Raw genomic sequence first — 16216 nt, forward strand, 5'->3', positions numbered from 1 at the left:
ACTGTATTTGATATTCTTGTACTTCAAATAATTTCAAATAAAAAATGTTTATCACTAGTTGTTTTGTTTGGTTTTTTTTTTTTTTTGTAGGTTTATTTTCTTAAATTTCGTCATCGTTGGTCTTATGAAATTTTATAATGCTTTATATTGTTGCTTACTAAATTATTGTTACAACGGAAATAAAGAACCGAAAAATAAATAATAAATTACACAAATATACAAATTAAGGACTACATGCAGTTAACTGACATACCAGCTCCAGACTAGTTTAAAACATTTTATAGAAATCTCCGGTGCGTTGAAATAGAAGATGCAACACACGTAGGTCAGTTTTATATCTTTTAATTAAAAATAAAAACAAAAACAAAAGTACATGTAAACATATGGATTACACAGGTAATTCGTGAAAGTGAAATGAATCAAGAATTCTTTCAAATTTGGTTTATATACGTTTCGTTAAATGATATGTACTATAATAGTTTCTCAGATTTAAAGTTTTCCCATATTTATCATCGAACACATTTTGTATTGACGATAACATCAACCACGTTATACGAGCATACAGTTTGCAAATTAACCGCTGTAAAAAAAAGCAACACCACTTCGTCGAAAAAAGTCCAGTTTCCTCTTAAAAACAGTTATTTCATAAATAACTGATATACATTATCGAATACTGTACTAGGTACATTGATCCCATGAATGAATAGCGTTAGATTATGTTTATCTCAAATGATATTAAAAAATAGTCTAAAATGACCAAGATTAGTGTAATGTCTGGACAAAAATGAATTACACGCGCGTCTTATCAAATTACAGCAGATATCGAACTATTGGAAGTTGAACATTTGCCTTTTAACTGAGAGATGATGCAGCCAGTTATTCGTAATTTTCATATTTAATCGAATATAACAATATTGTTGACTCACCTCATGTCTATTATCAAACGTATTTGCGATAAGCACCGCTTGGGAAGGAACGGTTTACCCGGATGATCATGTTTAAGAATGTGTAATTAGAAGAAAAAAGCAGAGAGAGAAATAATACAAATCAAGAAATAGGAGTTCGTGATTAAAACGAGGAACACAATATCCATATTTATGGATACAAAAACATGACCAAGAAAACCGACAAAACACTGTAAATAGAACAAATTAACTAAAAACATTTTAAAAAAACCCAAGAAACTTGACTCAACATCCACTAAAAAGAAATGTTGTAAACGTCCTCTGGTTTTCTTCGCAGAATTATTCCCATGATGTCAAAATTTGAGCTTTTTGCGAAAGAGATCGAATAAGTCCATGACGTCGGTCGTAGAAGTTTTGATAAAAAGCTCACATTTTGTATATATTATATAAAGTTTAAAACGGCAAAAAAAAAACATGCAGTTTAGGCAGGTTCTAACATAACGTTCAGGTTGTGACATAAAGTTTTCCTCCCACGTCAATCTCTAATAAAAAGTCAATGTATTAGGCAAATACTGTTGTGCCCTCTCAAGATCTTTGGAATTAGTGCAATGTAACATACTAAGCAAATCGTCGAATTCCAGATTATTCAATAATTTAACGTTTTCTAAGAAGGAATTGAGATTAAAGGGCCTGAAAACGCGACTCAATCTTTTGAACCAGATTTACTATAAAGTCTTCCTCTTAAGAATAAAAAAAAACAGCTTGGCGTTGTAATTGTAATTTAAGAATCCCAGTTCGGCTTTTATAGAAATCCTAGTCCTTAAAATATTGGATATTCAAGCTGTCTGATAGATTTCAAAGTTCACGGAAAGGTCAGAATTATTGATAATAAAATTACTCTTTATGAGAATTTTCAAAAGTTATAAGGAATGTTCACCATAAAGAATAATCATTAGATTTTAAATCTGTCTACTCTTCTCAATCATACTACCGACGCAACACAAGATTACAACCATCAATTAATATGTCGTTTTTAATCATAAAAAAAAACCTAAATGATGAGACATCATTGTTCTGTCAACATTACAGGAATACAGTTGCCATGAAACGGTTTACTTTTTTACAGTGTTATTCGATATTTGTCACTTATCCAGACTAAATAACTATTGAGGTGTTTGAAATTTGACGTTATAAATTTGATTTTCCATATTATATCAATTTAAAGTTATAAATCATTGTTCTTTTAAAAAAAGACGAAAACGGAAGAAGAAATCTATTATGGGCATTTCTTGGATAAAAACATTTTTTCTTTCTTTTTCCCTGTTCAAAATTCATGTAGGAAGTCAGATTAAGGAAAAAAAATTTTCAGTAATAGATACGTACAAACTTAATGCTTCCGTTGGAGTGTTAAATTTCTACCAGAATACAACTGTGATGAATTGTGCAGATCATTGCATTGCAGATAAAGATTGTGTATCTGTGAGCTACAACCAAGTTCTCCGTATATGTTTAGAACATACATTAGATCCGTCAAGAAGCTTGTATGAACTACAGAGAGAAAAGGAATGGAAAATACTGTATCCATCAGGTATGCATGCTGTTGTTCGTCAGATTTCTTTTTCATTTAGGGGTTAAATCTAAATTAGGCCTTTTTCTATAGATAAAAAAAAATTCACTATTACTTTGTAATTTAACGGTTCAAATAAAAATACAGATCTCAAGCTACACATGATTTTTTTTTATTTCATTATTATAAGAACTTAATTTGTTTGATTTTCTAAATTAAAAAAAGAATAAAAGAAATGGAGAAAAACCTTTTAGCTGTTTTGGACATCAAAATACATTGTAATGATCGAAATGCCGACCAGAAATAAAAAAAAAGCTGTCGAATTGACGATCTCGCTCTAATGTCAGGTTATGTCATCTGTCATCGAAACTTCGTATCGTCAACTGTTCACATATCGACATCTTGATAAGGATCAAAGCTGCTGTAGGTCATAGTTCCACTCGAAATGTCATTAATCGAATGAATGCTCTAATGTTGAAAAACATATATTTACCCAAAGCGAATATAGCTCACTTGAGTTACACAAAAGGCCTAATTAAAGTCGAAAAAGACATGTTTCCATTTGGCCAAACCTGCAGTTTTGTAAAATGGCATTGTTTTATTCCTCATTGTTTAAAATCTGCAGTTTAAAATTTCTTAAAAATTTGTCAAAAGATGTAATATAGGTAATTAGATATTGTGTGCAAATAAAGACAATTGAATTATAGGAAAATTTTGGGTGTACCCTAGATCTACTACATTAAATGGCATATCAGATGCGTTGGCCAAAGTTTCGAAGTTATCAAAATCATTTCCTGAGTAATCTGTATCCTCATGACCATTCTCATATCGGATTTTCGTACTTCAATGCAAAGCAGTTGACAAACAAAGGTTTCTATATACACTTTGTAATGTTAACCAGTTCTTTAGTTTGGTTCTTTGTTTGTTTGATTCGTTTGATAAACAACTATTTCATCGTCTTTGTTCACTTCATTTTATTTTGTGTAATTCGAAAATTATTTTTTCAGTCACTTATATTGTTAGCGACTTCTTGCAATCGTTATTTCAGTACTTTACATACGCATATGATTTGTACAACTATATATTACTACTCCACATTTTGTTGCCGATTGGTACCGTGTTTACTGTCATAGTTTTATAGATTCAGCTTCATACGATATCAAAATGTACCTGTTAATTATCATACACATGTGTTCAACGTGTGTTTTTGCTTGTATTAGAACGGGAAAAAACTGTGACGACTCTATTCACTACACTGCTCCATCGGATCAAATTGATACAGGGAAGATATGTAAACGTATAGAAAGGTCTGAAAAATTCCCAACGATGTTAGAACTGTCAAATTTGCGATGCAAATTTTTGGTCGTTCCCTCCGCGGGAATCGAACTCGTAGCGCTGTGACATCTATGGCAACACCGCCTGCACAAAGTCCAGCGCCCTAGACCATTCCGCCAGCTAGGCTATAAAGTATAGCTTTCGCTGACCGGGTCATTCCTCCTCGTAGGATTAATCTAGGGTTGTAACTTAGTACATGATGTATGGTAGTACGTCGAGTCCCGCGGAGGGAACGACCAAAAATTTGCTTCTAAATTTGACAGTTCTAACATCGTTGGGAATTTTTCAGACGTTTCTATACGTTTATATATCTTTCCTGTATCAATTTGATCCGATGGAGCAGTGTAGCGAATAGAGTCGTCACATTCTGAGACGTTTTTATATATATATTTTATTTTATGCTATGTGCGTATTACGGGACGCCGAATGGGACTCAAAAATTCAATTTTCTACAGACAAAGGTGAATTTTGTCCAACAAAAATGACTTTAGATTAACAAAATTTATAACATACTACAAATTTTCAATTTTGTGTCACAAGTCAATTTCGTATGCAAATAAGTTTACAGAATCCTGTGAATATTCAAATGAATTATCTCATTACGATTTTATAAGAACGTTTCTCATCATTTGATATAGTAACAGCAGATTTCCGATTTTGAAATGACTAAAATTGCTATTATACGTTTTCTATGAGATTTGTTTGATAAAACAGGTTTTAACATACGCGATTTTTCTACTTTCGATTTATTGGGATTTCTTCTGGTGAATCACACGGTCATTTCCTGACATCTTTTAACTCAACTATAAAATGCTTTGCCCGAACTATTGATCGCAACAAAATTTGTTACCATTTGACAAGAAAATTTGTATTAATGTATTTGTCCCAAATTTTGCTGGAAAAAGAAATGAAATGTCAGATTAGCCAAGAAAATCATATTAGAAATGCGTAGTGCCTTGAAATTTGTTAATCTGTCAAAGTCGGCAAAATATTATTTTGTTCCACTATCCCTCACGATTTTTTACCAGATACAGATAGATTCCTTATTTCATTCCGATTCTTTTGATATATGACACAAGAAATTTCGTTGAGTGGAACAGGTTGGGAGAGATGAAAAACAGACATAGTACGTGTCTAACTTTCGTTTCCCTTTTGTTTACAAACACTCAAATAATCTATCTTTAGATTTAAGATTAAGTGACACAGTGGGTTATACGATTACGATATCCGATATTTTTTTTACTTATGTGCTTAATTATGACAGTACATATTCGTACCTTATCCACTGCATTGCAGTGAATGCTTTAAGTTTGTAATACACATATACATGATGCTGCACATTTTGAATTCATTTGCATATTTAAAGGATTCAGTAAACTAATTTGCATACAAAATTGACTTTTGTTACACAAAATTAAATTTTTTGACACAGAATTGATTTTTATGACACAGAATTGAATTTTGTGACACAGAATTGACTTTTGTCTCACAAAATTGAATTATATCTCAAAATATGAATTTGTCATTACAAAATTGAATTATATCTCAAAATATGAATTTGTCATTACAAAATTGAAGTGATCATAAAACAAGTCTGTGTAACATAGTTTTGTACGACAAAAATGATTTTGTTATGACGGAATTCAATTTTGTGAACACAAAATTGATTTTGATTATAAAAAGATCAAATCCCATTCGGCGCCCCGTACGTACATGTTCTGATTTTTGTATTTTGTTTGCACATTTTTTACAGTTTGGATTCACTTGAAAATGTCGACAATTAAGTTTTGATTATTGTTGAAGCAAGAATCACTTAACTAACATTAAACGTGTAGCCATTTAGGTAGGCTTATAACATGTATAAACAATTACTGTATTTTTAATTTTTATTATGTTTATTTAACTTTTAGTGCCTGAAAAACCAATAATTCTGACGTGTGATCACCAAAACGATCAAAGATATGGTAGCAAAGTTGTTGTGTCTTGTATTGTCATTGGATATCCGGTACCAAGAGTAGAAGTATATCCTATCAATAAGGTAACCTAATACTATATGCATCCATTTCATTGCACAAGCGGTCTTCTGAGATTGCTTTGCTGTTCTGATTGAATAGAAAGATACATTTTATAATTGTTGATTGAAAAAATATTTTGAAGTCTTCTGTAAATGGTGTTGATTCCGCTTAATTGTACAAGATGGTCAGCCGCATGCTCCGAACAGTGTCTGACGTTCGAAATTCACTCCTGACGCTGCTGCAAGCCTTCTCAGAAAATGCAAAAATCCTGCTAAGTCAGGAAAAAGGGAATGATTTTAAGCGACGTTGTCTGATTGTCAAACGTCGTTAGATTCAAATAATTTAGAAAGTCCTGTCTGCAGCAGTAAGTAAGAGAGGAAACGAACGAATGTCGCTGCGCGGAGCTTGGGTCTATTGATGAATAATCGGTTTCTTGTTGAGAATTTCGACAGTTCAACTCCTCTGAAACTATACATACCAATGTGCTAAACTTATCAGTAATGTGGACAACAATAAGAATTTACATGATACAGACATTTGAACACCGTTAGGTGACTTTTTGGGGATTGTTGAAATCCTCTTGGAAAAACACAAATGTTTTGAGATATTATTAATAAATTTAGTTTTCTCTTTGTTCTTCTAACAAATAGAAAACATTTAAACAGAACAGCCTCTGTGAATCTAAATTATAAACATATATATTCTTTAAGACAAAAATGAGTTCATCAAAGATAATCAACAATTTTATTAATGCATTTGGAAAATATTAGAAATTCATTATATGAGAAATATATTTTTTTACAGTCGGACAACTGTCACTTGATAGTATTCATTTTCCTTAATGTAATATTTGGGTCTAAAATTGAAGTATCAATTGTCGAGGTCTTTTTAAGATTTGTTCTGAATCTATTATGCAATTTTAAGCTAACTAAAGTAAGATGAAAGGGAACAACAGTTGATTGACCAAATGAAAAAGAAAAATATAAATCTTCAAAAAAATGTTAAAAAGTAAATCCTATTAATTTGTTTCTTGTTTGTTCAAAGCGTTAACCATACTATTGAATATACTACAGTGATGTTCGTTTCTTAAAGGTGTCATCATGGAGACAAAAATCGTATATTCAGTTACCTGCCGTTGTTATTCCCTTACAGTCGCCAACACATTCAATATTTTATCAACTTACTATAAATGATATTTGTATTTCTTCTTAGATTGATTATGGAAACCTGATCAAAAGTGATGGAAAACTTGAAATCAATGGATATATTTCTTACAACGACGGAATATACAGGTGCAGTGCTAGCAATTACCTGGGATCAGTACATTTGGATTTCCAGTTACGCGGACATCCTTAAAGAAATTTTTTGGGGGTTGAATTTAACATTCAATTTGTATGTTTTTTTCTTATTTTGTGTATGTTTTTTTTTTTTTGGGGGGGGGGGTAAAAGACTTTTCAGAGCTTTTTCAAATATTTTCGATTTTGCTGCTTGTTTTGTATTATTTTTTTTTTCCAACCATGGAACTTTCGTAGATGTTTATTTACATGATTTTAAAACTATTCGTAATACTTTTAATAAACGAAGTAAAAGGTGTATCCTGTTTAAACTAAATAATGTTTGGTGGTACGGAAAGTGAAAGGGTAATCAAGGGAACCAAGTAATAGTATTTAATACAGGGACAAGGACCAGAAATGGAAAACAGACATACACAACAAAGTAACTAAAATGATGCATGCAAAGTAACAAAAGCAAATGAGCACAAACAGACTGCAAACTGAAAAAAGGACGAATGTTGTTACCTTGCATTTGCTTCTTACTTTTCATTGAATTTTTAATCAGTTCCTTTGCTAGTAGGGCCATAGTTCATTCAATTTATCCATGCTGCAGTCCTGGAGTAGTTGATTAATCATAATTTTAATAAAGCCCTTATTATGTCAAGGTTCAATGTCAAAGGTAACCGACTATGGTAGATGACATATTGTCTTGAGCTGATCTATACTAATGCCCAATATAAAAACCATACAAAAAGAAAAAAGGTAAAGGCTGGACACGAATATATCCTGAAAAAAGAAATGTGACCTTGAGATCAAAGTTCAAGTTCAAAGGTCAACAGCTACCAGGTTACATCATCGTCCTTAGCTTATCTACCCTCATGCCAAATATAAAAATACAATAAAGTAACAGCCTGTACATGACTTGTAACGGACAAATGATTGGACGGACAAACGAACGGACTGATCACTATAAAGCGTCCTAATGTTTTTGTTAATCGCTAAGCATCAGTTTAGCTTCATTAGTTTTTCGTTATCGGTGAGTTCAGTTTGTTAATAACATAGTATACAGTACATTGGTGATGTCTGTAAACATGTTTAGAATTCATTATGAATGTACATTTTTTTCTCAATGCCTTGTGTCATGATACATTTCAGTTGTTTTTGCTTTCAAATAATACATATCTAATTACTTATTCTAAAAATGAAGTTATTTTTAATATTTCTTTCTTATATACCTTCGTGTATATAATGGATTTTCTTTCAGGACTTTTTTGCATGCGTTTTAAATCAGCAAGATAATTCTGCACTATGCATTGAATATAAAGTTGCCTAAAATTACCTTGAACGTCTGGTCACCTCTTTCGATGGTAAATGCCCTTTGACTCTGACACAAACAAAAATATATCTTGTATATATCATTATTCTGTACATATTCTTATGAAAATGTTATTCAAGTAATTTAATTTGTATGATGGCACCAAGTTATTGCTTGTACAGTTTTAATTTCTCAATTTTCTCAGCGAAAGTAGAAATGACTTGTAGAAGGACATTAATTCAGAATTCTTGACTTAAGTTTTAATTTTAAGTAGAAACATTGAAAATGAGTTTATCAACTCATGCTACAGTTTATACACTATACTGTTGAAATAATACCACACGTTAGAATTAGTATGCTACATATACTTTGTCATTTCAATGGGAGAGGAAGAAAACAAAAATTAATGCCAGGAACAGTGTGAGTTTGTGGTATTTTTGTACAATTTGTACAACTTATAAGCAAGAGAAGAAAACAAGAGTTTAAAGCTTTAACAAGAGGCTCCCATTATCCTGATTCGCTCACCTGGTTAAATTTCTACCTTTCAAGGGCAATAACACTAATATGAAGTTGCCGACAATTTTTACATAATGAAGACTTTGGTAGGACTTATTATAAGGGTCATTTAAAAGTCTTTATATTGTAACATGTCTGGCGAGTGGGCCATTAGATAAGATGGCTCTCAGTTTTAAATATTACGTTTCTGTGTATTCTTTAGGCATAAGCATGTAGAATGAACCAATTAAAATGAACGATTAATTTATTACAATAAATGCGTTTTCTATTCAGCAGGATATATAACAGAATGATATAGATCCCTACTGATAGCAGTTTGTGTGTCTTTAATAAACGTATGCATTGTGTGACTTGTTATGTTGCCTTATCCTAGTCCAATTTTAATACTAATAGCTTTCAGCACTGGAGCTAGTATTCACCAACTGAAGTTAATAGTTCATAGTTCCTTTTCCACATCAAACGATCCTTAAAAATGTTAACCATACATCCTAAAATCCCTTCTTATTTCTTATCCACCATAAATAATGCTCGTAATTCACTCACTTACCCTACCGGTGCACCTGGTCCATGCTCCCAGTTATAAGTGGAGTCCGAGTTCCTCATTTACGTTTGTTACTTTGTATGTATGATTTTAGTTACTTTATGTTCTTTGTTGTGTATGTCTGTTTTCCATGTCTGGTCTTTGTCCCTGGATTACATTCTTTTGATTACCGCTATAACCTTGGTTCCCTTGCTTACTCATTCAAATTCAGGTTCCCATTAAATTTCTCCGGTGGTGCTCCTATATTGGCGGAAAATATCGTATGATATTGTAAAATGCAATAAACGTCAAACGACAGTATCGGTGTGGTGGGAGATTGCATTAATGACGGTTTCTTGTGGCATTAAGTCCCTCTAATTGTTGTTTACTTATATTTCAAATTATGTTGACAGCACTGCAACCAAATGCAATCTACTATGTTCGGCGAACTTACAAATTATTCATACGCTGGCTCATTGTAAGGATTCCACGTAAGCAAACAAAGGAACTTTGGCTCATGATATGCCGCTAATGTTATTTCATAATTGTGTAAAGATCCCTGTGGTTCTCTTCCATGAACTCGTTCTTTTTGTATAAAACTCAAATTAATCGGCTAGCGTTTCCATTGACGCTGTTGCTATGTGAAGTGGTGAAATACATCATTACAGACAGTCAAAGTACCCAAACGTTTATAGGTTTGAAATATCGGAATAAATATCGAAACTGCTATCATTATAGGAGTTAACATTTACATTAAACAATATCAAGATCAACATATTACTTAAACCCAGCTTGAAAACTTAAACCCGGGAGTGAAATAAACGTAAATGACGTCATTCATAAACATTGAGGACGATGTCATGCTACTTGGTTAAAAATACACTATAATCAATATTTGACGTTTGGATAATAAATCAAACTTGTCAAAGGTATTGTTTTTCACATGCAATATGGCTCTTCTTAACGCAGAATCCAAAAATATAGTTACATCACAAGTAGACTAGTAGTGTATTTTGGACATGTTTGAATGAACCTGAATCATTCCTAGATTTAAAATTATAATCAAGTTTACAGTAACAAGGAAACATCATGCATATTACAGTATCTCATATAGCTTTCAAGATTTAAGCTGAAAACTGCTTAGTCATCATTTTTCTTCTGCCTTTCAAGGACAATAACTGAAGTCGTCAGTCAAATTTGATCCCCGTAAACTTAACAAGCTGAAAACTGTAAAAGAACGTCATTTTTCACCTTTCAACGACAATAACTCTAACAGTGAGTCGTTTGACAACTTTGATCCAATGCAGGCTTTTGTAGACCCTACAATAAAAATCATTTCCGCAATAGGGTATGTAAGTCTCGTCATGTGACCCCGTGATTTCACGAGAATGGGTCCTAGTCTACCATTCAAAAGCATGGAGATTTGTCATTTAGAGAGCGTTGAATTCAGTGTTAAGGGCAAAAATCTTTCTGTGTAAAAAATCACGATAAAAAATGACAAATTACTATTTCTACATAATAATGTAGAAAAAACATAAACTAGAAGATTTGGTAAACCATAAAATACAGATCGGTCTTCGGTTTCAATACGTTCCGGAAATTCCGGTAAAAAAATGAAACTAGAACGAGACTTGCATACCCTATTGAAAGAATTTACCTTTACGTAACGGTTTTCGAGAATATGTAAGAAAAACTTCTGACTGACCCCTATTTTCTGTTGTTGTTTTATTTGACCATACTTAAACGGATTTTCACCTGATAACTTCATTCTACTGTTTAATTTAATCAGTAAAACATATCAGGACGCGGTAAAGGAATTAAAGGACATGGAAAACGAGGTGCCAAGCGTCACATGAAGGGTAACTTATTTGGAAGAGTAATCAAGGGAACCAAGATTCTAGCGGAAGTAAAACAAATGTAATCCAGTGACAAAGACCAGACAAACACAACAACGAAAATAAAACAACCTAAATAATACAGACAAAGTAAAAAGAATAAATGACCAACTCAGACTCCACTAAAAACTCGAAGCATGGACCAGTTGCACCGGTAGGGTAAGCGTCCTCTGTTTTTCTAGAAACACACGCCGAGTTGCTCATAAATATATCAAGTCCCGGGTAGACGAAATATGAAAGGAAAACTATGACACGTTGAACAAATCAGTTATCATGGTGCAGATGGACACACCGTAACGATTCACGAGTTCACGATGACGACCATAAAACTACTGTAGTGATAACTTTGATCTTGTAGTAACATGCTATTAACCCTGTTCCAGAAGCCTATTTGTAAGAAGTCTAGCACGATACAAAAAAGTCTGTGTAGTTACGTCAACCTCTAGCAAAACGTATGATATAAAACTCCATACGCAGGTGCTGAAGGGATACTGCCACACATGAAAGGAAAGTTAGCAATATGGAATAAAAAGTCATCGCGTTTGTCGTATAGTTTGTTCAATAGTTTTTCTTTACAATCGATATCTAAGTGTAGGAAAAGATACGAGGCTGTGTCTATAGTTCTTTTGGGTAGATGCAATGTATCAAATCCTGGAAACTAAGATTGTTTAACGATAATATGTCATCTTTAAAGCGGAAAAAAGATTAAAGAATCTAACTAAACGATGTTCCGTCTTTTGAATCAGATCAGCTATATAGTCAGCCTCATAAGATTGAAGGAATAGGTCAGCAAATAAAGGAGCACAATTTATTCTCATTCGAATGCCGACCGTTTGTTGAAAAACGCGTCCGCCACACTGGACAAATACAAAAAATTCCAGCATTTAGAAAACATAGTATGGGACTAAAAGTATAAAGAGTTGAAAAATCGTAGGTTTTAATACTTTTGTATTCTGATAATAATCTTGAATTGGGGATGTCGAAGACATTTCGAAGTGTTCAGGATCCATATTGAATTAATACCACTAAGGGAGTAACAAGTGTCGTGGAACCCTCTTTGACAGCTGTGAGTATAGAAGTCAAAAGTTTTGAAAGAGGTTTGGTGGTACATTTTGCAGATCCAGCTATGCAGCTTTGTTTGTATAGGTTCTTGTGGAGTTTAGGATCCAGTACTTAAACGGTAGATCACAATCCTTTAGGCATATAGTAGAGAGACCAAAGAAGGATAGCATGTATTTAAGTTTTCCACTATCTCTTCTTTAGAGAGTGTGGTAGCAGCATAGGTCTTATCACCACAATTTTTTTTTCTGTGTCTTCCTCTGATGATAAACATTGAATGTAATACGTTTGGCAGACAAAAAAAATGTTGTTTTGTCTTTATCCGCAGGTATGACAACAAATATGTCATGTATAATAGACAATGTATTTGCTACATTGGGTTCTTTGTAAATACAAATGCATCAAAATACTGCCCCTGTATTTTTCCGGTTTTATTTGTATGTTTTGGAGGGGCGGGGTTTGTTTGTTTTCGTTCTTGCTGTTAACTTTTTTTCTTTTTTTTCTTATATCTCGTCTGATGGTAACGTTTTTATTTATTTCAATAATTCATTATGTAAATCTCTCTTTATAAACTGTGGCTATAGTTGAATATCGTGTCAGTCTGTCATGTCGTGATTCCTCTCACTGCATGGTCTTAACTTTTCTTAAAGCGATTTTGAAAATGATTGATATAGATTACAATCGATTTTAAACGCTATACCTGACGCTAAAACGGTTCAGTTTTTGAACATTGAATAATAACGGGAGTAAGACATTGAATTTACTCAATGTATGTTGCATTATCTTTCAAAGTAAGAATTAAAAAGCTTTATAAACAGTTAGAACATGTATAACATTTATAACAGTATGAATCATGTACCGTAAGGATACTTCCATCTAATTACTAATACTAAAAATATTGATACATGACACTTTAATACCATTGTAATATCTGTTTTCACAGCTATGCGTAAAACTAACAAGACTTTTAGATATTGCTACTGCAACCAAGAAGCTGCAGAAGCATACATTATACTTAGCCATTCAATTTTAAACCATTCGGATAGGTTCCTGCCTTTTGAAGACTGTAACCGACGGATAGGTTCTTGCCCTTGAAGACTGTAACAGACGGATAGGTTCCTGCCTTTGAAGACTGTAGTAGAGCTAGATGGAAAACGAGGAGACTGTGATCAAAGGGACCAAGATTCTAACGGAAATCAAAAGAATATTATCCAGGGTCAAAGACCAGACATGGAAGTATTACCATATTTAAGATAAGCATTGAATGCAGTTTTGAATGTGTATGTGTGAAAAGAAAATTTCCAATTTAATACTGTGACAATCACATACTATTGGTTTCATTTCATTCCTACTACATGTATGATTTTTATTATCTTTACAAACAATAAATTGTCATCATTATTATCACATACCAACAAAAAATTTGTAATATTAAGATAGCCAAAATCATTATTTATTGCTAATGAAAAAAAAACATATTTTTGTAGTAAAATCAATGACATACCTTGGTGAAGTCGTTCACACGCCAGAACGTTTCTGTAGGAAAGTTAATTACCTAATGAATTTGCAAAAACATTATTCAAAGTTCAAATATGTATATCAACATACAATCATATATAAAAATATGTCATTTTGGTAATATGATCTTGGTGAAACCTTTTAACACTCCCGAAGAAACATTAATTAAAAACAACTTTGTTACTTTTTGTCAGCTCTGATTTGATATATTTTACTTATAACCTTCAAATATGGTAAATTTTGTAATGATATATGTCCTAAAGCATTATACTAATTGTCATGGTCTGATATGCCTATTGACCAAAATGTCCGGCATTCATATGGAATTATTGGTTGTTATGGTCCGAAATGTCTTTGGGTCAAATTGTCCGGCACTGGTAAACATTATGGTTCTTATAATGTGCGAAATGTCTTAAGAAATGTCTTTTATTCAATTAGTTTCGCTTCATTCTGTTTCATTTTATATCGTTTAATTATATTTCTATTACGATTTGATTCATTTTATCGAATTGTTTCGTTCCGATTCATTCTTTTATCAATTATTTTCTTTACATTTTCGTTTCGCAATTTTTTGACCCAAGAACTATAGGTAATATCGATTGCGTAATTTTCGTAAAAATCTGGTTGCCAAACAGCAGACTATTATGACCAACCCTATCTTGGAAAAGCTATGACTTGATTTGTATTTAATTATCATGTAGTAACGCAGACAAGTAAGATTTCTTTACATGATCCGACGTAGAATGTCAAAATCTCGACAAAACTTAAAAGAAACATGTGAGAAACAAATTTATATGTCAAGCTAAAGTGGACAAAAATGAGCATTTTCTAATATTAAAAAATATTTTTTTAATATTACAAATTCATTTTCTAATATTACAAATTTGATTTCTTATATCACAAAATTCTTTTTTAATATCAAAAATCATTTTGTTAATATTAAAAATTCAAATGAATCTCTAATATTAAAAAAAACTATTTTTGAATTTTAGAAAATGATTTTCTAATATTAAAAATGGATTTGTCGTATTCAATGACGGAAATCTTTTCTAATATTTAAAAAAAGATTTTGTAATATTAAAAATTCATTTTCTAATATTACAAAATATTGATTTTTGTCCACTTTGGGTTGTCATAAATTTATTAAATAATACGAATTAAGAAGCAATGAAGTAAGAAATAACGATAAAGAGATTACTTTAACTTAGCAGGAATAAAATCCTTTTGAAAGAAACTGAATATCAATATTTAATGATAGTATTAAAATGCAAAACTGAAAAAAGTCATTAAATATTTCTTTCAATAATACTAAAATACATGTAGTTTTACTTATTTTCACAAGTTCATCAGTTTTTGATTTACACAACCTCGGATCATCATATTTCCAACTTTCCGGGTTTAACACTGACTCTTTCCTTTTGACTACTTCTTTTAAATATTGCCTAGATTCTATCAGTACAATAATTTTGTTATTACCCTTTCATATACATCCATTGATGAATAATTCGCATTCAATTTGTTACCTAACATGTTCTTTTTGGTACCATTTCAATGTATCTGCACAAGCATGTACTAATTGAAACACACCAGTCGTCCATTAAAAAAAACAATTGAAACTAGAAATTATAACATAAAGATGGGCGGGATTTTGATACCGCAAATGTGGTGGTGTTTTGCTGTTTGAAGGAAGAAGACGTCAGTATGTCATTGGAAACAATTACGACCTTTTTCTGGCTTTCAAAATAAAGAAAATATACAAAGCGTACACTATAAAATGTTTTGCTTTAACTATGGAATGTCATACCTAACCTAATTTAAATGTAACAAAAAACAAAAAAATATGTCACCGAACTTGACTTCGAGATTACTAAGCCGTCATAAAGGCAATTGTCATTTATTTCACTATTTCGCATATTATAAAATAGTGGATAGAATTTCTTCTCCTATAATGTTTGAAAAACTAAAATTCCTATTACATTTCTGCAGAATATCTTCCTGTCAATAATCTCCCCTTAAAAAAGACTTTATACAACTAATATTCGCAATTTTACCGATCAGTGTTTTAGTTCAAATATTCTTGTACAATATTTTTTACATAATGTTTTTAAATTATTGTAAACATTAATAGTTCTTTAAAAATACATGTTTTTATGATTTTTGTAAGATGACAGAAAAGAATGCTCAGTGTAGTAGGTATGATCTGCTTTAAATTGGTTTATTTGTAAATGCTGATGACTTCCAATCAATTTTGAATGTAAATATAATAATTTATTAGCCTTTCTGTCTAGCTATGGTTC

General features: G+C 31.8%; 1 protein-coding gene across 1 annotated transcript; it reads left to right on the forward strand.

The window, feature by feature from the left end:
* Positions 1–2058: 2058 nt before the first annotated feature.
* On the forward strand, positions 2059–9205 carry LOC148627744 (uncharacterized). The gene is made up of 3 exons (XM_088577805.1): positions 2059–2493; positions 5718–5845; positions 7035–9205. Exons 1-3 carry the CDS (start codon positions 2184–2186, stop codon positions 7176–7178), a joined length of 582 nt encoding a protein of 193 aa, XP_088433931.1. The 5' UTR covers positions 2059–2183; the 3' UTR covers positions 7179–9205.
* Positions 9206–16216: the final 7011 nt, after the last annotated feature.

Source organism: Perna viridis, chromosome 1 (assembly GCF_037379345.1).
Source record: "Perna viridis isolate PV_CMFRI_1.1 ecotype Kerala chromosome 1, ASM3737934v1, whole genome shotgun sequence".
Lineage (NCBI taxonomy): Eukaryota > Metazoa > Mollusca > Bivalvia > Mytilida > Mytilidae > Perna > Perna viridis.

What these genes read in the sequence shown, in the direction of transcription:
- LOC148627744 (XM_088577805.1), top strand. Translation starts at nt 2,184, where the DNA reads ATGGGCATTTCTTGGATAAAAACATTTTTTCTTTCTTTTTCCCTGTTC. An exon ending in GAAAATACTGTATCCATCAG is followed by an intron (nt 2,494 to 5,717) that starts GTATGCATGCTG and finishes TTTAACTTTTAG; the next exon opens with TGCCTGAAAAACCAATAATT. An exon ending in AAGTATATCCTATCAATAAG is followed by an intron (nt 5,846 to 7,034) that starts GTAACCTAATAC and finishes ATTTCTTCTTAG; the next exon opens with ATTGATTATGGAAACCTGAT.